General features: G+C 49.8%; 1 protein-coding gene across 1 annotated transcript in view; it reads right to left on the bottom strand.

Moving 5' to 3' along the window:
• Rasgrf1 (Ras protein specific guanine nucleotide releasing factor 1) overlaps positions 1 to 21,217 on the bottom strand; it is a 99,704-nt gene that overhangs the window by 16,729 nt on the left and 61,758 nt on the right. The window contains exons 14-22 of the mRNA XM_004644463.3: positions 10,969 to 11,217; positions 9,738 to 10,108; positions 7,656 to 7,781; positions 6,559 to 6,729; positions 5,855 to 5,961; positions 5,302 to 5,414; positions 4,069 to 4,129; positions 1,679 to 1,782; positions 891 to 975 (exon numbers count right to left, since the gene is read on the bottom strand). Coding sequence (XP_004644520.1) covers positions 891 to 975; positions 1,679 to 1,782; positions 4,069 to 4,129; positions 5,302 to 5,414; positions 5,855 to 5,961; positions 6,559 to 6,729; positions 7,656 to 7,781; positions 9,738 to 10,108; positions 10,969 to 11,217 — 1,387 coding nt within the window. The remainder of the gene's footprint in view (positions 1 to 890; positions 976 to 1,678; positions 1,783 to 4,068; positions 4,130 to 5,301; positions 5,415 to 5,854; positions 5,962 to 6,558; positions 6,730 to 7,655; positions 7,782 to 9,737; positions 10,109 to 10,968; positions 11,218 to 21,217) is intronic.

The raw sequence follows: 21,217 nt of genomic DNA, 5'->3' as shown, positions 1-21,217 counted from the left end.
AGACCCTTCAGGACCTCACTGATGAGATCAGCTTGTCTCTGAGCTGGGGTGACCACTGTGCAGAGAAAGCACAGTGCTAGGCACAGGCAGAGCTCAGTCAGGGCAGCCACTAGCTCACTGCAGGCCCTGGCAATGGGCCGTCGTGTGGGTGTTGCTGCGGGAGATTCTGGGACCTGTCTGTCCAGGCACTGCTCCCAGGTGTTCTTATTTCCATACTCGAATGCATCAGCCAAGGACCCTTGTGCCCCGTACAGGGGTGCTGGGCTTGCTCTTGTCCCTCAGGATGGCTGGGCTGGTGTCAGGACAAAAGGCTGTGGAGCAGGGTACTCAGCATGTTGAGCCTGCCAGGGACACTTAGGAGCATCCACACAGGTTTGGCCTTGCGCTCAGCAGCTCTGGGGCGTCTGTTTTGGGGTTACCCTGCTGGGCCATCTTGCTCACCATGGAGGGCCCCCTGGGGGCCTTATCCCCCCCCCAGGGCAGCAGATACTCTCGACTGGAACACAGCAGGTTCGGAGGTCTCAGGCATGGCACACATGAGAGGGATGCCTCCTGCCTCTGCCAGTCCAACTGTGCATGTTTTGAACACCAAGATGCCGCTGCGCTCCACTCACCCTTCCCGTCTATCTGTCCAGCCCTCATGGTGCCTGCTCTGAGGACTGAGCCTGCTTTCCCCAATTGGTTGCTGGAGCCAGCATGTCTGGAACCCCTGTGATTGTTCCAGTTAACTTCCATGTGACTCCTAAGTGTCCCCACTTGACAGATCGAGGTGAGGCCACACGGGTGCCCAAGGAATAGGCAAGCCTGGATCCCACCATCCTCCGCCCACATGGGCCCTGCCCAGGAAAGGTGAGAAGTCAGGGAGAGGGAGGCGGGCCGCCTGCACTCACATCGTTGAAGTGCTTGGTGGTCTTCATGATGTAGGGGGTCCTCTCGTTCTTCTCCAGCTTCATCCAACCCTGTCCAAAGAACTCCCTGCAGGAAGGAGCAGGGCCAGCATGTGCAGTCAGGGCTGCTGCCCATTTCATGCCACCTGTTTCTTTGCCATTTGAGGGTGTCATTTCTGGGGCATGCCCCTCTGCCAGGCCCTGGGCTAATGCTGGTCTCTGCCTCAAGCAGGCTGCAAGGTTTCAGGCTTCCTGTGACCTGGCTCTTGGGTTCCTGTCTGCACACTTCCTCAGGGGTCAGTGCGAAGCTGGTGGGACATGCGGAGTGGCCCAGTGTTGGCTGTGGATTTGAGGAGGGGGCCTTCTTTGTGGTAGGGAAAGTGCTGTGTCAGTCACCTGGTGGTGGCTGAGGAGATCAGGGAGCTAGAAGACCACACAAAAGGACAGGGAAAAAGATAAAGGGTTCCCAAAGGCGTCCCCTCACCATTCTAATTCTGTGCACACACGTGCACATGCGCGTGCACACACACACACACACACACAAAAACCCATGTGTACATATACATAGACACAGACTCTCTAGACCTTCAGAGTGGAATCTCTGAGTTAGAGATACTTGTGGGGAGGGAGAGAGTGAGGGGGTGAGTGCGTGAGAGCATGTGTGTGTGTATGCACACATGCACGCTGCTCACGGCAGGAGAGAGCTGGGCAGGCTGAGTCCACAGCTCTTGAGTGTACCCCTGCCCCGGGGATGGGTTGCAGTCATGCTGAAGAGCTGGGCCTGGGCTTACTCGTAAGGAATCTTCTTGAAGACCAGGTGGTCCAGCAGGGTCAGTTGCTCTGCAATTTCCAGGGCTGAGTGGTTCTCAAAGGGCTCCGGCTTCATGCCTTCTGCCTGGGGGCAAGTTGTCAAGTTAGGGCTCAAGATACTTGGGCTTTGGCCATGGCTGGGGATGAGCTGCAGTGGATGGAGGTAGGACCCATGCTGCAGAACCACTCTGGTCCACATTCACCCCACCCAGGAGCTACCATCACCTTGCATTCAGACAAGCCGCTGAGGCCACAGAGGCCAGGGAATGGGTCTAGGAGCTCTGGAGCTCAGGCTTGACTTGGCTGTGACAGGTGGCATGAGTGCTCCTATCTGCCCAGAGCATAGCCACTGGCTTGAGTCCAGGCTACTGGCCTTGGGAAGTCCCTGCAGACACCATCTTTAAGGGTGCCCACCAAACCAGGGCCCTCAAACAGGAAGTCTCAGGATCCATTGTCTGGGGACAGTGGTAGCCACAGCAGGGTTCTGGGGAGGAGGATACCAGCCTCCTGGGAAGGATCTGGGAGAGGCTGGCAGGAACTGGAGGTAGAAAAGGGACAACAGAGCTGTGTGCACTGAGGGAGAGGCCAGGAACAGATTGACATATCCTCAGGATGCAGGGCCATTCAGGAGAAGACAGCCAGACCCCACTCAGGACTTCTGCTTTCTGTGCTCACCACCCTGCCTCGAGGTCCAAGGGGAGGTCTCCATGCATCTGTCCCAAGTATCCCTGGCCCCAAGATGCAGTAGGAGGAGCTCAAGGTGGCCCACAACAGCACTCCACTACGTCTACTGGCCGCGAGAACATGGGCCCTTCTGGGCACCAGCACTAGCTCATGATCCGTGGTGGCCCAGCTGCCGGGCCTGTCCCTTCCAGGCAGGCAGTGAATGGGCAGAAAGCACATTCATCTACAGCTCCGGCGACCCAGCCTCTTGCCCCTTGGCCCCTCAGCAGCTGTGGGCATATGAGTAGGGTGCAGTATGCACACGGGCAACGGCAAATCTTTTGTGACGCGGAACCCCTGGCTCTCGAGTCCTAGAAGCCTCTGTGAGGTCACCCTGTGGACCATGCCACCTGTTTCCCACACACAGGCATTCTTGTGAGGCAGATAAGGCTCAAGCTGAGCTAAAGAGACCTTCCAAACTCTTACAGTCATCACCCCGCACCATCCCCACGTGGGCTTTCCACCCTGGCAGTGTGCATCCTCCCTCAGAAACTTGCCTACTGCCTTTCTGAGCACGTACCCAATTTGCATTATTTTTTATTTTTTTATTTTTATTTATTTATTTTTCTGAGGCACAGCTCACCTGGTAGCTCTGGCTGGCCACACAGAAATCCTTCTGCCTTAGCCTCCCAACTGCTGGGGTTACAAATGTGAACCACCATATCTGGTTCCAATCTAAAACTCTGTCATCCTTTCCTCTACTCAGTAAATTCTTTCACTGTCTGGGTCACTGGAGATCTAGCAAAGGGCCACACCCCAGCTCCATGGCTCAAGGCGGTGTGGGGCGGGGAGCAAACCAGGCCTGCATGTGGATGACAGACGGCCACTGCTGCACTCCACGCACAGCCTCAAGTGGGCCACAGAAGTGTCCCACAATTCAGCGGCCTCAATTGTGCAGTAGTGTGTGCTTGCAGGACACTTGACAAGTTATCTGAACTCTTCAGGAATGCAACAAGGTACCAGCATGGAAGGACAACCATCAAGTCCCTGCCTTCCTCCCAGGGCAGAGTGGCAGGAAGAGCTGAGGGGTGAGGAGAGCAGGGAACCTGAATGAAGAAAGGGGTGCCCAGTGAGCTGCTTTGTCCCCCAGTAAAGGCATACCAAAATGCCAGCCCCAGTGCCCAGAGAGTGGCCTCCTTTGGATAGTCTCTGCTGATGCGAAGGCAGCCCTGACCCATATGTCTGGCATCTCTAGAAGGGCAGATGCCCTGGGCAGGGTAGTACGTGCATGCAAGCCCAGTACTCCCAGAAGCCGAGGCAGGAGATTTGCTGGGGAAGCACCTCATTCTGAAGGCCCTGGGCTCAATCTGCCAGGAAGGAGGAGAGATACACACAGAAACAGATCTGCACAGAAGCCAGACTGAGGGAGAAGACTGCCACATGCCCATGGCAACAGACTGGATGATGCACCCATGAGCTAGGTGTGTGGGGCCAGCAGAGCTCCCCGGGCAGGGGCCTCCAGAGAGTTAGGGCTAGTGTCAGGCCCTGCTCACACCTTCTTTCAGACATTGGGCCCCCAGATCAGAGGATACATTTCTGTCACTTAAGCCATTCAGCCTGGGGCCCTGTCACGGCAGCCATAGGAAATGGATGTCGGAAGTCACTGTACTCAGTCAGGGCGCATGGCGGGGAGGGCAGCCCTGCTCACCATCTGTGTGATCTCCTCCAGCGTGATCTGGTTGTCGCCAGGGTCCTCCTGGGTCAGAGTCCTGGGGGCAGAAGGTGGGTGAGTCCCCAGGTCCCCTAGAGGGTGGCTGCTGGCCACCACCTCAGCCAGGTGGATGCCTGCTGTCTCCCTAGGCCTCTCGCCCAGCCCCAGGCTTCCTGCATGCTGCTGTACCCTGGTCTGGCCCTGAGGGACCTGGCAGGCCTGCAACTGTGGCTGGCACACAGCAGGAACAACCACACGCTTGGTAGAGAAGAGGATGCCTAGGAGAGCCCGGAGCCTGGGCCTGGATGGTGACCTCAGGCATGGCACTGGCCAGAGAGCAGAAGAGGAGTGCAGCAGGTGACTGGGCCTAGACGTGGCTGAGATGAGGAGAAGAGGAAGAGCGAGGTGGCCGGGTGAGCAGGCGGGTGCTGAGCAGTGGTGGGGAACGAGACTGGTACAGCATAGTGATGCACTCAGATGCTTGCCTGTGAGTGCTGGCGATGGCCAGTGGTCAGGCTGGGCAGTGGAGGGTGAGTTGGCCTGGGCTGCAGGTGGGGCAACCACTGTGGCACAGCAGGGTGCAGCCCAGGACAGACCCTGAGAGCCATCTCACCCCACTGTGTCCCAAGCAGCAGGATGAGCTTTGAGTCCTGGGTGGCCTTGAATACTGTGGTCAGGACAGTGGAAAGTTGGGGCAGCCTGGGAATCTGTGGTCCTCGAACAATATAGAGGAGTTGAGGGCTTGGGGCTCACATCACACAGAGTGAGGGATGGGCCAGGTGGCTCGGCTTGGGACTGCTGGAACAGGAGAGTCAAGAGCACGCAGTGTAATGGAGCTGAGCCGAGCCCCAAGAACAGCTTTGCCAGCTCTGCACCCTGAACTCTGCAGGATGGCAGGGGCACAGTCATGAGCTGCTTATGTGACCAAAGACCTGGATTTCAGTTTTACCCACTTTTAATGAACAAAGATTGAAGCAGCCAGCTGTGTATAAGTAGTGCCTAGCACTGTGGGACCCAGGCACCAGTGGCCTGGGCATGAGGAGGTCAGGGCTGCTGGGGAGGGGAGGCAGGGCGCACATGGGTAGCATCCACATAACCCTGGGCTCCTCTGTACCCTGAGCCTGCTTCCCCAGGTTACAGGATGTCTTGTCGGGATGGGTCCCCTTGCCTGCCTGGCTCTGGCCTGTAGTGAAGGCAAAGGTTGGCTGGCTGGGCCTACATGGCTCTGACCTGATAATGTTGGCTGCAGCCTTCCGTTCCTGTGTCAGGAGCTCGGGGTCATGCATGACCCCCTCCAGGAAGCTGATCACCTTGCACTTGAGCTCACTGTTGGTCTCGAAGTCCTGTGGGAAGAAGACAGACTGTGTGGTACTGGCTGTGGCTGTCAGCTGCCCGAGGTGGTTAGGGCAAGGCCTGAGGAGGGACTCTGTTCTGTCTCTGCCCATGGCAGGCTGCCTTTTTTGTCATCTGGGACACAGTGGGGCTGTGACACTCTTGGACACAGGTGTTTGGCAGAGAGCCAGGATACACAGGCCAAGGAGGAGCTAGCCCCCCTTTTTCTTCTTTTGGCTTTTAGAGATAGGGTCATGCTATGCAGTTCAGGCTGTTCTTGAGCTCACTGTGGAGCCCAGACTGGTCTAGAACTCACAACGATCTTCCTGTCTCAGTCTCCCAAGTGCTGAGATTACAAGTGTGACCACCATGCTTCTCAAATGATTGTGACCCTCTCCCCTGGGCCCAGGATGTTCTTCTGGGTATGCTGGGGCAGCTGAGCTCTGCCCACCTGAGCATGCTTGGAGACCCAGTGGCGGAGCACATTCAGCACGCGGTTGGTGGCTGCTCTGCGGATCACAAACTCCTTGTCCCCATTCCTCTGGTCAGGAGGGAAGCCTGGCATAGAGGACAGGGAGAGAAGCCACATGGGGACAAGGTACCGGCTATGGCCTCCCAGGAGACACAGGCCAACCCCCAGCCTCAAGCTCTCTGTCATTCTGGGGCTGCAGGGCAGTGCAAGCAGTGAAGGATCGTTGGGGCCTCCTGAGACCACAGTGCTGGGGGCAGGGTAGGGACTGTGGCCTCTGATGTGTACAATCTGTCCCAGAAGCAGAAGGGCCAGGGAGAAAGCAGGTGGGAGGGCATGCTGGGTGGCTAGGAGAGGGTGCCCGCCTGGACATGCCAGGCGGCTTGGCCAGGCTTCCACCCTATTGGTGGTGGGCAGGGAGGATGCAGGATAGGTCGGCTCTAGGTGGGGTGCAGGTCTGGGTGCACAGAACCCCAGTAAGTGCAGGGGTTGGGGCTGAGTGCCAGTACCTCCAGGCGCTGAAGGGGGCAAAAGTCCAAATAATGATGTAGGAAGCTCGGTGTCCCGTGAACAAGAGTGATCGGCCGAAGCAGGGAGCTCCGCAGGGGTCCTAGCAGGTCCCCGCCCGCCACAGGCCCATCGTGTGGCCACTTCAGGAGGACCAGGGAGCAGAGATGCTCGCACACCTACGCTGGCTAAGGACATCCTCCGGTACTTCTCTTTGTTTGGGGTGCCCTCGTTGGCCCCTGCAGTTGCTATGGCAAAGGCAGAGGTGGCTGACAGGGCACTGCGGTTACTGTCCAGCTCGCGACAAGAGGTCATCACAACTCCATTGTTGTAGGAGAACAGCGGAAACTCTGAGGATGGGAGGGACCCACCATTAGCTGCTCCTTGTCCCAGCCCCAAGGACGGGTTCTTGGGGGCCTCCAGGAAGGGGCACCCATCACACCCCCAGCCACCTCCTGCCTCAGCAGAAGGTCTCCTCCTGGCTTTCCATCCTCAGACCCAAGCTCTCTTGCCTGCTCAGCACAGGAGTGGACACAGCCCATCTAAGGTCTGAGGTTCCTAATGCACATGGTGTGCTGGAGAGAGCACTGCACCAGAGTCCACTCCTGGGTCTGAAAGTCTCCACCCCACTAGCTGTGTGACCTTGTGCAAGTGTCCCAGCCTCTGAGACACAATGACCTTCGGATAATACCTACTTCTACAGATGAAAGTAAGGATTAAAAGAGACAACACTGATGAAAGTACTTTGTATTGGGGGAAAAGCAGGGTAAATACCCTGGAATACCACTGCTAATAATTCAGCTTCATCCTATGAGTCCAGACTCACACTCGGCCGCTAGCAGCCAGCTGGCCTCAGCTGTGCAAGAAACAGACTTTCTTCTGAGCAGGCCCTGAGTGTGTGTGTGTGTGTGTGTGTGTGTGTGTGTGGTGTGCGTGTGTGCACATCGTTGTGTGTCCACTGTGGGCCAGGTTGTCTCTCTCAGCCAGGTGACTGCTGCTCTTCAGAAGCCTGGGACTCAGCTGCCCCCAAGCGGGTGGTGGCCCGAGCCCCGGCAGACCCTGGCATCTCTCTTAGGGTCCCCACAAGGGAGCCTGACTGCCATGTAGACACGGCCATGCCTGACATCAGTGATTCCTGAGGTGAGAACAGGGTGTACTCAGCCACGCCACCATCGTGCTGGGGCTCTGGGACTTCAGGGCTCGCAAGGACCAGAGCTGAGGCCAGGTGCTCTCCTTGGCCTGACCATCACCCCTCCCCACAGGCCTCCATTTGTACCTGAAGAATTTTTGCTTTTGACCGACTTGGGTGTTGTTGGGGATTTCGTTGGTGATGTCTCCGCATCCCCCTCATCGCTCTGGTTTTGATCAGTATCTAACTCTTCTCTTACGGAGAATTCAGAGGCTAGGAGAAAATTTAAAAAAATGCTTTTACTTTTCTCAATTACTTATTGATTTGAATATTCACATCTATAATTTATGGAAGCAGAACAGAGTAAGTGGAGGATATTCTGGATGGAGAAAGTTTCACAGCTTTACTGGCCACAGAGCTCTGGGCTCCTCATGTTAGTGGGCACTGTGAGCCTCCAAGTGGGCTTTGCTTGGGCCAACCTTCCCAGGCACAGCTTTGGTCTGGCCGAGTGCAGATCCCGGCTTGACCCCTGCCTTTCCTGAGGCCCAAGAGCTCCAGGACACCACACCTTTGTGCTTCCCTGTGTCCTGCAGTGCTGTGGGCCCAGCATCTGCACACATGCACTTGTGCTTGTACTCTGCCCTGGTGTGGGTGATGAATCACTGTCTCCCTAATCCTGAGACTGTAGTCTGTACCCTCTGGGAAGGCAGATGCCTCATGCTGAAAATCCCATTGTGGCACAGCAAGTTCTTGGCCAAATATTCTACTTGCTCTGAGCTTCAGTTTCCCACCTAGAAAGTGAAGAAAGAGGTCTGGCCAGACAGCTCAGAGAACTAAAGTGCCTGCTTAGGCAGAGCACAGTGGGTGAGGTTCGATTCCCAGGTGTGCCACACCAGCCCTGTCCCTGGGTGCACTGAAATGGCGATTGAGACTAGGTGTGATGGCACATGCCTGTAATCCCAGCACTTGGGAGGCTGAAAACAGGAGAGTCACTATGAGTTCCATCTACATAGTGAGACTCTGTCGACCCTGTACTAAATACATTAAAAAAAAAGTGAGTGCATTTATGTATGACCTCTAAAAACCCAACCAAGGGCACAGGTTGTCTTTTTAGAAAAGAATGTTTGCAAGAGCACACAATTAGAGAAGAAGAGGCCTGATCCCAGAAGACTCTAGCACTGTCTGGACTCATAAGGCAGCAGCTGGGCTCAGCAGGGCTCCTGCTGTGTGGAACTCCATGGCTTCTGCTGGTCCCCTGGGGCTTGCTTGCTGCATGCCAGAATGGCACTGGGGCACTCTGGTGGCTGTTCCCTGGGTTGCCAGCTTTCAGCTGCCCAAGTCCTGCAGTCAGCTATCTGTGGAATGTGGCGTGATGACCCAGCTTCGATACTGGCCCACTGTGCCCTTGCTGGGTGTCCTGGCCCTCTCACTCAGAAACCCTGGCTACCTCAAAGTACTTTTAAAAAGCTTCCTTTCAAAGCCAAGGTGCTGCACATGTGTGTTCCCGCACTACCCAAGGCTGGGTGGTGTTCCCCAGGCTACGACCTGGTCTGCACTGAAACAGAACCACCTCGGAGCCTGCCAATGTGGCCAGAACAAGTGCAACAGCAGGCCTGTTCTGGTGCACACCTCTGCCTCTTCAGCATTCCCAGGCAAGCTGAGGTGTAGGCTGTTCCTTGGACAATGTTCCTCCTTGTTCTTCAGCCCTTCACACTGCTCTTGTCTGGCACATTCTCTCTTCCTCCACTGTGGATCCAGGGGAGCTCTCTCCAACTCCAACTCCTGACTCCCTGGCACCCGCTCTGCCCATGCTCTGCACCTGTGGGTATCTCTCTAACAGGACATATATCAGGTATGCAAATCTCCAGATTTGGTCTGGTCCCTGAGCCAGACAGAGTCCTGGAAGGTGGGACCCAGCTAGTAACCCTTTGCTTCTGGGTCCTGAATGGGCCTGGCTCAGGACAGGTCTGCTGCAGGTGCAATGAATGCAGGGACTTCAGCTGATACATTGACCCATTCTGCTGAAGATGGTGCTGACACTTATCTAGGCATGGTGACCCCCTGGGGACTTCTGCCTGCCGTGCCCAGGCAGCACCCATAGAGGCCCTCCTTGTCTCACCCACACTAGTGCTGGTATGACCTGAGGGACCTGTTCCCTTTCCTCCTGCTGGGAGCCTGAGATGTGGCACCTGTTGCCTTGGTGATGCATGTGTGCCTACAATCACTCACTCTGCTTGTTGGGAGCAGAGGGCTCTTCAGGTCTCTCTGGAGTTGTGTCACCCTCGTCCGGAATCTTGCTGGTGAAATTGCTGGACACGTAGAGCTTGCTGGTGTCCAGTGTGGCCTTGCTGAAGGGAGACATGACTGAGTACATGCTGGTGTAGCCATTGGAGCTGCAGCTGAGGGCAGCCAGATCCAGGGCCTTGCCGCCTGTGATGATAGGGATGTTCAGGGACAGCTTCCGCCGGCGGCTGGGGGAGGATGTGCTGATGGACAGCGGCGGTGGTGAGGAGAACTTGCGAGTGGCACGTGGAGACTTGGGGGGTTCACCGTACAGGAGTTTGTTGTTCTGGCCGCTAGCAAATAGAAGCTCCAGTGACCTAGGGGAGCCAAGGTGGAATGGGTAAATGACAGTGGGTTGGGGGGTCATGATCGGAGGACCCCCTAGTGGGGCTGGTCCTCACAGCAGGGACCCTGTGACAAAGAGCCTCAGCATATATTCACAGACGCAGCGTCTTGCTTGTGGGGGCCCAGGAAAGAGTCGCTTTTTGTGCTCACCCTTCTGCCACTCTCACACCAGGCTGCTCCATCCTCCTACTTGGTCTCCATCCTTTCAAACATCCCCAGGGGTGCCTTAGCACAAGGAAGCTGAGGCTTGGGGACAGGAAGGGACTGACCTGGTGATTCTGAGCTCAACATCCCCCAGATGACACTCGAAGCAACCTCATGTGCACCTCTGGGTTGGGGCGGGTGGAAAACTGGGCTCAGAGCCCTGAGTTCACGTCCCCACTCAGCCAAAAACCTCAGGAGCCTGGGCTGAGTCTCATGGCCTTTCAGGGCACCTGAGGGTCATTGGCATTTCTGAGTGGCAATGGCCAGGCAGGAAGGACAGCCTTGAGGTCAAGACTATGTAGCCTGTCCTCCACATACTATGCCCCCAGATATACCAAAAAGAGCTTGCTCTTTCCCCCTGAAGCAGGGCTGGGTCTGAGAAGTGCACAACAAACTTTTCTTCCTTCCTTTACCAGCAGCACAGGGCCCTGGGCATCTCAGAGGGGTTGAAAGTGGAGAAGAAGGAACATGTGCTAGGACTCCCAGTGCAGGGGAGGGAGGGCGGCTCCCAGCTCTCAAGCCCCACATGCTCTGGACCCTAACACGCCCTGCTGTGCTCTGCAGCTGAGTGCCCCCCAACACATGGGCAGCCTCTCCTGCTTGGAGGCTGGAGGCCCAGAGTGCCCACCTGGCAGGGATGGCGCTGATGGGCCTTCTGTAGATGGCGATGAGTTTGTCCAGTACCACAATGGCTGAGGTGAAGACACGGTAAGAATGCAGGAAAGTGTTGAGGAAGTCGATGCTCAAGAAGCGCAGATCAGTGAGCCGCTCCAGCAGCCGCTCGACGCTGGCATACCGGATCTGCAGCACTTTGCAGGAGTTCATGGTCTTGCTGAAGCGAATGTCAACATCATCACAATACAAGGAGGCATCAGATCTGAGGAGGACAAGGAGGGAGGCTTTGAGGTGCTGGGCCCCACATCTGTCCCTTCTGACCCACAGGGAGCTCCTAGGACCCTGGATACAAATCCCTGTTCCTGTTGGAACCCACAGCTCAGGACAGTACTTCTGCCATGGAAGTGGAAGGGATGAAAGGGATGCTCAGCATGGCGCCGAGGAGGCCCGCGGGCCCTTTCCATGCAGCACAAAGATATCCGGCCATTCAAAGGAATGAAGCCCTGACCCACAGCAAACATGGACAGACCTCAAGGGTTCTCACTAGTGAGACCTGTAAGACCACACGGGCGGTAGCTCTGCACACAAACAACCTAGGCAGGAGGTCTACAGCAAGAGCAGGCTGGGCATCGCAAGGGAAGGGGGACCAACTGCTAATATTGTGGAGTCTCTCTTTGGGTGATGGAAGTATTCTGCAGTTAGATGATGACAATGTCTCTGGTGAGAGTGGCTTTCGGCTTCTGAGATAAAGCTTGGGCCTCACATGTAGACGCTGAGAGGGCACAAAGCCCACATTGCACAAAGCCTTATGTAGGAGTTTATTCTTGTTTATGAGGACAAACCTGAATGTGACCCACTCTAAGGCCCCATTTCTTAATATTATGATGTTGATAACACCTGAATTTTGGAGAGGCCACATTTAAACCATGGTAGAGCCATGACAATATGAAGCGATAATGACCTAAACTCTCCCAAACTAGATTAAAGTCATTGATCTGCATATTCAAGTAGCTCCACAGCTCCCAAGTAGGAGAAATGAGACCCACAGCCAGACACACAGTCAAGCTTCTGAAAGAACACATGAAGAGAGCACGGAGCAGGAGAAGTGGCAGTGGCACAGGAGATTCACAGCCCAATTGAGAGCTGACTTCTCGGAACCCTCAGAGGTGGTGGGATAACAGATTCAAAGTGGAGAGGGAAAGATGTTCGAGAGAGAATCTTACATCCAGCCAGATGGCCTCTTAAAAATCAAGGTAAATCTCTAATGTATGTCACAGAAGCATCTTTTCACATGCCAAGTTGCTGTCTGTGTCTCTGGTGAGATGTCTGTTCAAGTGTACACCACAATAGTAACTGGCTTGTTTTTTCAGTTTTGAAGTCTAGAGTTCTGTGTACATTAGATACAAGTCCCTCCCCCTATAGATAATGGCAACAGTTGTACAACATAGAAAATATACTAAAATCTAATTAATTGTACTCTCTAAAATGATGAATTGTAGGGGCTGGGGTGATAGCTCAGTGGTTTAAGCACCTGCCTGGCAAGTGCAAGGTCCTGAGTTTGATTGCTGGTACTGAAAAAAAAAAGTGAATTTTAGCTCATATTATAATTTTAAAAAGATTAACAAGGGCAAAAAGAAAATATAAGGAATTTCTAGGCACCAAAAACAAAAGAAAAATCTGAAAACCAGTGACAACGCTGCTGCCTTGAAGGCACCTGCAGCTCACAAGGTAGTCGGACTGGAGTGCTTGTCTAGATGCACAAGACCCTGAATTCAATCCCCAGTATTACACAAAACAGTAAATACATAAAATCATGGGGAGTCACTCATGTAGAACTGGGACATGGGGAGGCCTGTGGTCACTAGGAGGCCCGCCCACTAACGGCAGGTGGAAAGCCCTTTGGATTCTGCCCCAAGGATGTCTGAGCTGTGCACAGAGGTTGTGGAGTACAGATGTGTGCCGCTGTTGCTTAGGAACCTCACGTGAGAGTGCAGAAGAGATGCACAGGCTGTGATTCCCTCGCACACCCAGCAGGCACTTCCTGGACAGGCAGCTCTTCACCAAGTTCTACAAGACATTCACAGATAAAGCCATGTGGAGCACAGCTCATGACCCAAAGGAACCAGTCTACTTCAAGGAGATGACAGACTGCTGAACTGGATTGCCCAGAATCTAATTTTTTATAAGTGTGGAAACTCTACTACCCTTTGCTATGAGCCAACCAGCAACAGTATCTAAACCTCCTGAGCATGCGAGTCCTTCATGCAAAGTCAGCAGCTCTGGATGCCTCCTCTCCTCAGTTCTGCAGGCCAAAGGACAAAGCTGGCTGTGTGATGGTCCCTTACAAAACACCAGCCACAGCTGGAAAACAGCTCACAGTTTATGGCTCCTCCACCTCTTCAGTCTGTGCTGGGGAGGTCATCGTGTCCTTGACCCTCACTGGTTGCATGATACACTTTAGAGCCAGTCTACAGCCAGCAGTGGATCAGCTGGACTTGGCTGGGCCCAGGGTGGGCCTATCTGTGTGTTATGCTGGTCAAGGCTGCATGGAGTCCGGCCATCTGAGGCTGGCCGGACAGACCCCAGGCCTTCTCAGGGACGTTCCAGGACAGGCCTGGTGGCAGGTTGTCAGGACACAGAGATGTGTGGAGTGCAGCCAGCCAAAACACAGTGGCCAAGAGCGGAGGTCCCCAGCAGTGGGAAGTGGCCACCTCTCAGGGGATAAGGCCCATGGCACCCTGCAGGCAGAGCCACAGGGGACGCATTTCAGGGCTTGTACAGGGCTTCTTTTTCTGTAGCAAGGACTCTTGAGCAAACGCGGTTTACATTTTCCAAGCACTGTGAGTCTGTAGTCTTGTTTCGCTTTTACTGCTAACACCCAGAGTTTTGGAATGAAGTCTAGTGTTCACTTTTCCTTCCTTTCTTCCTTCTTTCCCTCTCTTCCTCCTTTCTTTCCTGTATGTTTACTTAATGACTGCTTTAAGGAAACCAAGCACACAGATACAGCAGTGATTTTGTTTATATCATGTAAAATATAATAATCTATTAAAAGTACCAGTTTGTATTTTTTCATTAAGGAGTAAGATGTGCCTTTTAAACTAACTCAGTATTTTCTTGGCTTTTGTTTAATATCATAGAAAGTAACACTCTGTTCACTTAATGACCACTTGACTGCAGGCGTCTGCGACACGGATGCACCACAGCTCTTTTTCGCAGCCCTCCCCTTCATCTCCTGGTCCCCTCCATTCTGCAAAAGATCTACCTTCCTACTTCTTGTGATTTACCTTTTATTTTTATTTATATTTTGGATTTTTCCTATGAGAAGAACCACATGGTATTTAAATGTACATGTCTGATTTTTTTTTAATATTTCTTTTATTATTTATTTATTTTTACATTTATTTAGTGTGTGTGTGTGTCCAGCTCAGCCCACCAGGGGGCGGGGTTGGCTGGCATGTGGTGCTGGGGGATCGAACCGTGGTCCCTGTGCTTTGCCAAGCTTGTTCCAAGTAGGTGCTTTAGACCTCTGAGCCATCTCTCCAGCCCTACATGTCTGATTTATTTCACTTAACATGATGTTTTCAAGGAACATCTACTTTCCTAAAAATGATTCAAATTTACCCTTCTTTATAGCACAGTAGTACTCTACTGTGTACAAATACACATGTTCTCTATCCATTCATTTACTGATGCACATACAGGCTGATTCCAGATTAGCTATTATGAATTGTACTGCTATAACCATGTACACGGGTATGTGTGTTTCACTGTAATACGTCTTTTTTTTGAGACTAGTTCTCACTATGCAGTCCAGGCTGACTTTTTGCTGCTGTTGTTATTTGTTTTTTTGTTTGTTTTTGTTTTTTAAATTTTATTTATTGTGTGTGTGTGTGTGTGTGTGTGTGTGTGTGGCCAGTTCAGCCCACCAGGGGGCGGGGCTGGCTGGCATGTGGTGCTGGGGGATTGAACCGTGGTCCCTGTGCTTTGCTAAGCTTGTTCTAAGTAGGTGTTTTAGACCACTGAGCCATCTCACCAGCCCTGTTGTTATTTGTTTTTAAGGACACATTTATCCAGTGTCACGATCAGACTGTTACATTTAGCAATCAATAGCATGGGTACAAAAAATGGTCTACATTAAAACCATTTGTTGGAATGCTTTACACTTCCCACAGAACAGAAACTAAAATAACCTTTTACACAATTAGTTACAAATACAGTCTTCGAGTTTTTTGCCCATACCCATGAGTATTGTCTAAAATATGTCTTCTTTGTAGCAGCTGGGCCCTGCCACCATCGTGCTTGGCTGAATTCACAAATCTGTTGGAACCTGTAGTTTCCCTGTCACTTCTCTGGCTCTCCTCTCCTGCTAAGCTTTGTTTCCTGAAAGTGTTTAAAGCCTTCTGCCACTGCCATAGCTACTGCTGCTGCTGGAGCCACCAGAGCCACCTTGATTTTGTGGTTTAAAATACTGGCCTCCACCACCATAAGGCCCAGAGCTTTTGCCTCCAAAGTTTATTCCCTTTGTGAGTCCAAAATTTGAAGGCTGATTGCAGTAATTGCCAAATTCATTGTAGCTTCCACCACCTCTATAACTGCTTCCATTATTACCAAGTCCACTGTAGCCATCTCCACTGCCAACATATCCACCCCCACCATGGCTGCCACCAAAGTCACCTTAACCACTGAAGTTTCCTTGGCACCCAAAACTGCCATTGCAACCAAAACCACCTCCACAGCCACCACCAAAATTTCCAGAACCATTCCAACTTCTTTGGCTAGATGAAGCGCTAGCCGTCTCCTGCTTCAATAGCACTTTCCTCACTTCACAGTTGTGGCCGTTCACAGTGCGCTATTTTCAAACAACAATCTTATCCACAGAATTACAGTCATCAAATGTTACAAAAGTAAAGCCCCCTTTCTTTCCACTGCCTCGGTCATCATGATTGCAATCAGTTCAATTTTTTTCCATACTGTTCAGAATAATCTTGTAGGTGATGCTTTCAGTATCTTCTCTTAAAGAAGAAGCATTAAGAGACGCTCTTCTTCACCAACAAAGCTCTTCTTCACTGATAATTAGGAAGCTGGTCTTTGAGAATTTTCCCTTGAGATACCTGTCTTGGTTCCACACCTCTTCCCTCCTCTTTGTGCAGCCCTGCATTTACGTCTGCAACCACTTCCTCCTCAGTGGTGGAAGTGACAGACCAGCACTCTCTGGAGCATGTGAGGCTGTGATCTCTCATTACCGTGCACTCTGAGTGTCCATACTGCTCACAGAGGCTTTCCAGACTCATCAATTGTTTCAAAGCTCAGCTCTCCGATGAAGAGCTTTTGCAGCTGTTCAGGCTCTTTAGGAGACTCAGACTTAGACATGATGGCAGTCCAAGAAGAGAGTGCTGATCCAGGCTGGCTTTGAACTCACTATGTAGCCTAGGCTGACCTCGAACTCACAGCAATCCTCCTGCCTCAACACCTTGAGTGCTGGGATTATAGGCATATGCCACCATGGTTGGCTCATTGTTTTTTAATCTTGCATTTTTACATATTTATTTGGTATAGGGTCTTGCCACGCAGCTCGGACTTGCAGTGATCCCTTCATCTCAGCCTCCTCAGCACTGGAACCACAGGAGTGTGCCACCACACCCTGTTTTGGTGGCTGGCAAGTGGCATAGCATGCAGTACTGGGGATCAAACCTGGATCCCTGTGCATGCCAGGCAGGTGCTTAGACTGCCAAGCCATCTCCTCAGCCCCATTATTTGATTTTTTGATTGTCATTCTTTCTGGAGTAAGATGGAATCTTAGTGTTGTTTTAATTTATATCTTTTCTACTGGCCAACAATGTTCATTTTTTTGGTGTATTTATGAGCCTTTTGTGTATCTTCTGAGAAGTATCTATTTCAGTTGTCCATTTTTTTTGACTGGGTTTTTTATTGAAGAGATCTAAGGTTTCTGAGTTCCTTATATATTCTGACATTAATCCTCTGTCTAAGGAGTAGCTGGTAATTTTTTTCCCATTCTCTAGTTTGTTGCTTCACTCTGTTGGTTGTTCCTGCTGTGCAGAAGCTTTGCAATTTGATGTAGCTCCACTGTCGACTCTTGGTGCTACTTCTTATGCAACTGGAGTTCTGCTCAGGAAGTCCTTGCCTACACCTGTGCCTTCCATAATTTTACCTGTTCTATCCTCCAGCAGTTAAATGTTTCTTTTCTAGTATTTGTATGTTTGATCCATTTTTATTTTATTTTAGTGCATGGTGAGACATATAGGTTTAGATTTAACGTTCTGTGTGTTGAGAGCCAGTTTTTTCCAACATTACTTGTTAGAAGCTCTCTTTCTTCCAGTGTATGGTTTTGGTCCCTTTGTCAAAGGTCAGGTGGTTGAATTTACCTGAAATTGTTTTCAGGTCTTCTACTCTGTTTCTTTGACACACCTGTCTGCTTCTGTGCTAGTATCACGCTATTTATTTATTTATTTATTTATTTATTTATTTATTTTGTGTGTGTGTGTGTGGCCAGCTCAGCCCACCAGGGGGCGGGGCTGGCTGGCATGTGGTGCTGGGGGATTGAACCGCGGTCCCTGTGCTTTGTTAAGTTTGTTCTAAGTAGATGCTTTAGACCACTGAGCCATCTCACCAGCCCCTCAGTCCCTGTACTTTGCTTAGCTTAGTTTGTTCTAAGTAGGTGCTTTAGACCACTGAGCCATCTCACCAGCCCCTATCATGCTATTTTTATTACTTTAGCTTTGTAACATAATTTGAAATCCAAGATTGTGATGCCTCCTACTTTGTTCTTATCCAGTATTGCTTTTGCTATTCTGAATCTAGTTCCACATGAATTTTAAGATTGTATTTTCCTACTTCTGTGAGGAATGCTGTTGATACTTTGATTTGATTGTATTAAATCTGTACATCACCTTTGGAAGCAGGGCCACTATGACTATACTGGTTCTGCAGGGGATGTCTTTCCGTTTTTGAAGATCCTCCTTGATCTCCTTTTTCAGAGTACTATAGTTTTCATTATAGAGGTCTCTCACTTCTTTGGATAGGTTAATTCCTATTTAATTTTCATAGACCTACTGAGAATGTTATTGTTTTCCTAACTTCTATCTTTGTGATTTAACTATTGATATTCAAGAACTATACTAATTTTTGGTTTTTGATTGGATCCTGCTACAGTGTTGCACATAGTTATTAATTCTAGAAGTCTTTTAGTGGATTTTTTTGTCTTCTATGTAAAGGTTCATGGAATCTGGAAATAAGGACAATTTGATTCCTTCCTTCCCTATGTACACATATCTCTTTTGTTCCCTTCTATTTTCCAGTTGCTGTTCATGTACTGAAGCAGTCTACTGAAGCAACACAAGACATTTTTGTTTTCCAGAGGAACCACATTTGGCATAATGGCACATCTGCAGCCCCTTTGTGCAAGGCAGTACAGCTAGCAGGACAGCACTGGAAGGCTCACACACACCTCTTATAGAGGCTGATAGACTACCCTGGTCCTCCACTGTCACCTGCCAATCTAGCTGGACTGCTGTGCTTCAAAACGGATGTATCTCTTTAGAACTATGAACTACATGTGGACTTTGCAGTCATATTTCAGCCTGTAGTAACAATCCTGGGAGCACTGGTACTAAAGCATCTTTTATACACTGCAGAAGTGGCCCAAAGGGCCTTTATAGGAAAAAGGTAGTTCTTATTATGTGGTATAATTTTTTTGCAGTAAAATTTTTAAATAAATCATAATACAAAGCAGTCTCCACCTAGTACTGGGTATTCTTTGTATGTTGTCAAATATCTTGTAAAGTATAAATTAGGAATAAAAATGTTCCACATTATACATGTACAAAATTTTCTAAGATTAATATCTTGGGCAGAAAAATTCCATTTTGGTGTATTACTCATTAATTTGCAAGTGATTAGATTAAAAAGCTTACTCTTCCTTTAAAAAAAAAGACATTTGATTCTTGCTGGTGTTAAAGGGAAAGCTTTCAGCCTCTCCCTATTGTATGTGATGCTGGCCATTGGCTGTCATCAATGGTTTTTATCAGAGTTAGGTAAGGTCCTTTTATAATTATTTTCTTCAGGATTTTTCTCATAAATGGGTGTTGGATTTTGTCAAATTTTTTTTCTGCATTTATTGTTTTTTTTGAGACTGGGAACTGAACTCAGGACCCTGTGCTTGCCAGGCAGGCACTTGTGCTACTGAGCTATCTCTGCAGCCTGCATTTATTGTTATAATTATTTGAATTTCATCCTTGCTTCTGTTTATGTGGTATATCACACTTATTGATTTACATATGTTGGATCATTCTTACATCCCTGGAATAAAGCCTACATGGTTATGATATATGACTTTTTTGATGTTTGTTGAGTTGTATTTGCCAATATCTGTCCATTTTTAAAAGATACTACAGTTTGTTGAAGTACATTTTTTATAGTAATTACTAACAATCTCCTAGATTTTGACAGTTTCTAGGAGATGTAACAGAATGCAAAATAGATTCTGTTACAATTGTGATTTTACCTTTCCATTTCTAACTGCATTAATGTGTCATTTTTTCCTTTTGGTAAGTTTAGTTAAGGATTTATTTCATTTACTCTTTCAAAGAAGCAGCTCTTATATATTCTCCTAGTATTAGAAACTTTAAAAAGTATATTTCCATTTTCTGTTGACTTAAAAAAAGATTATGAATAAAAAAGCAGCTCTTTTATTTATTAATGCTTTGCATTTACTTTTCATTTCTGTTTTATTAATTTCTTTTCTGATATTCATGATTTGCTTCCTTAAACTAGTTCCAGGGATTATTTCATTTCATTTCATTTTTTTTCCTTCTTTTTCTTTTTTAGCTTTTCTGAGCATTTATTACAAGATCCCAACAGTGTCTTATTTTTTCTTCTCAACATCCTTCTCTGTGGCTTCCTTGGCTCTCTTCGCTTGGATGCCAAAGAGTTGGGCATTGGTGCAGGCCATGAGCAGAATGCCTTGAAGTTCTTTCCTCCTCTGTGATGACCCTGGCTTCCCTTCTTGTAGACATTCCTGATGGGCGTCACAGGTCCTGTCGGCCTGGTGGCCCACTTGAGTTCTTCAGCAGAGCTGTCTCCCTTCTTGGGGGCCAATGGCTTCCTGGGGAAGAGGATGAGCTTGGAGCGGTGCTCTTTTAGCTGCTGCACGTTGACCTGCAGGGACTCGGTGGGTTTGTTCCACCACCTTGGGTCCACTGAAATGCCAATGGTGCAGGCCACCTTCTCATGAATCCCGGTCACCTGCAGCTCCTGCAGACTGAAGCCCCTGCCGGCTCGGCCTTGGTGTGGTATTGCACCTGGGACAGTGCACGATGCGCCAGATGGGTCCAGACGCCGGCACGGGGCCATGCAGCGCTTTTGCCTGCCGGGCCTTGCGCCTGTGGATCTTCCGAGCTGAGCTGGCAGATTGAACCACGTTGCCACACGCCGCTGCCAGTCCTTGTGCAAGAGGGGCTTCAGGAAATCGCCATTCTGGCTGGGCGCCACGACTGCCTCTTAGGCCACGGATTGGTGGAACCGAAAGGCTATTTCACTTCTTTGCTTTCTTCTATGAGTGCGTTATTTAGTGGCCAGGTGTTCATAAATTTTCTGAGTTTTTTTAATGATTGATTTACTGTTTTCATTGTGAAATGTTTTGATAGTATATATGGGGTGATTTTGATTCTTTTGAATTTATTTAAGCAGGCTTGTTGACAACTATGTAATTTATTTTGAAGAAATTTCCATTTGCCATTGAGAAGAATGTGTGTTTTGTTGTAGTAGGGTAGAACACTCTAAGTATCTATTAGGTCCATTTGTCTGAAGATATGGCTCAGTTATGATATTCATTTGGTGAGGTTTTTTTTTTTTGTTTAGTTGATATCTTTTTGTGAAAGTGGGGTATTGAGGTCATCCACTTTAATTTTTTTTCTCTTTTATGTCCAGAAATATTTGTTTTATGGAGTTAGGTACCCAATATTTAGTGTATATAGTTACAATTGTTATTTCTTTCTGTTGGATCGCTCCCTTAATATATAGTGCCAGTCTTTGATGCTTTTGATTCATTTCAGATTTAAGTTTACCTTGTCTGAGAATGATATTGCTACTTCTGCTTACTTTCAGGATCTTGCTGCGCAAAGTATTATTTTTCCTCCTTTGATTTTAAAAAATGTATTTGGTACAGGGTCTCACTATGCAGTTTGAATTCATAGTGATCCTCCTGTTTTCAGCCTTCCCAAAGCTGGGATTACAAGTGTGCACCA

This window comes from Octodon degus, unplaced genomic scaffold, assembly GCF_000260255.1.
Source record: "Octodon degus isolate 3935 unplaced genomic scaffold, OctDeg1.0 scaffold00199, whole genome shotgun sequence".
Classification (NCBI taxonomy): Eukaryota; Metazoa; Chordata; class Mammalia; order Rodentia; family Octodontidae; genus Octodon; species Octodon degus.
This window is presented reverse-complemented; position numbering and strand designations above follow the sequence as displayed.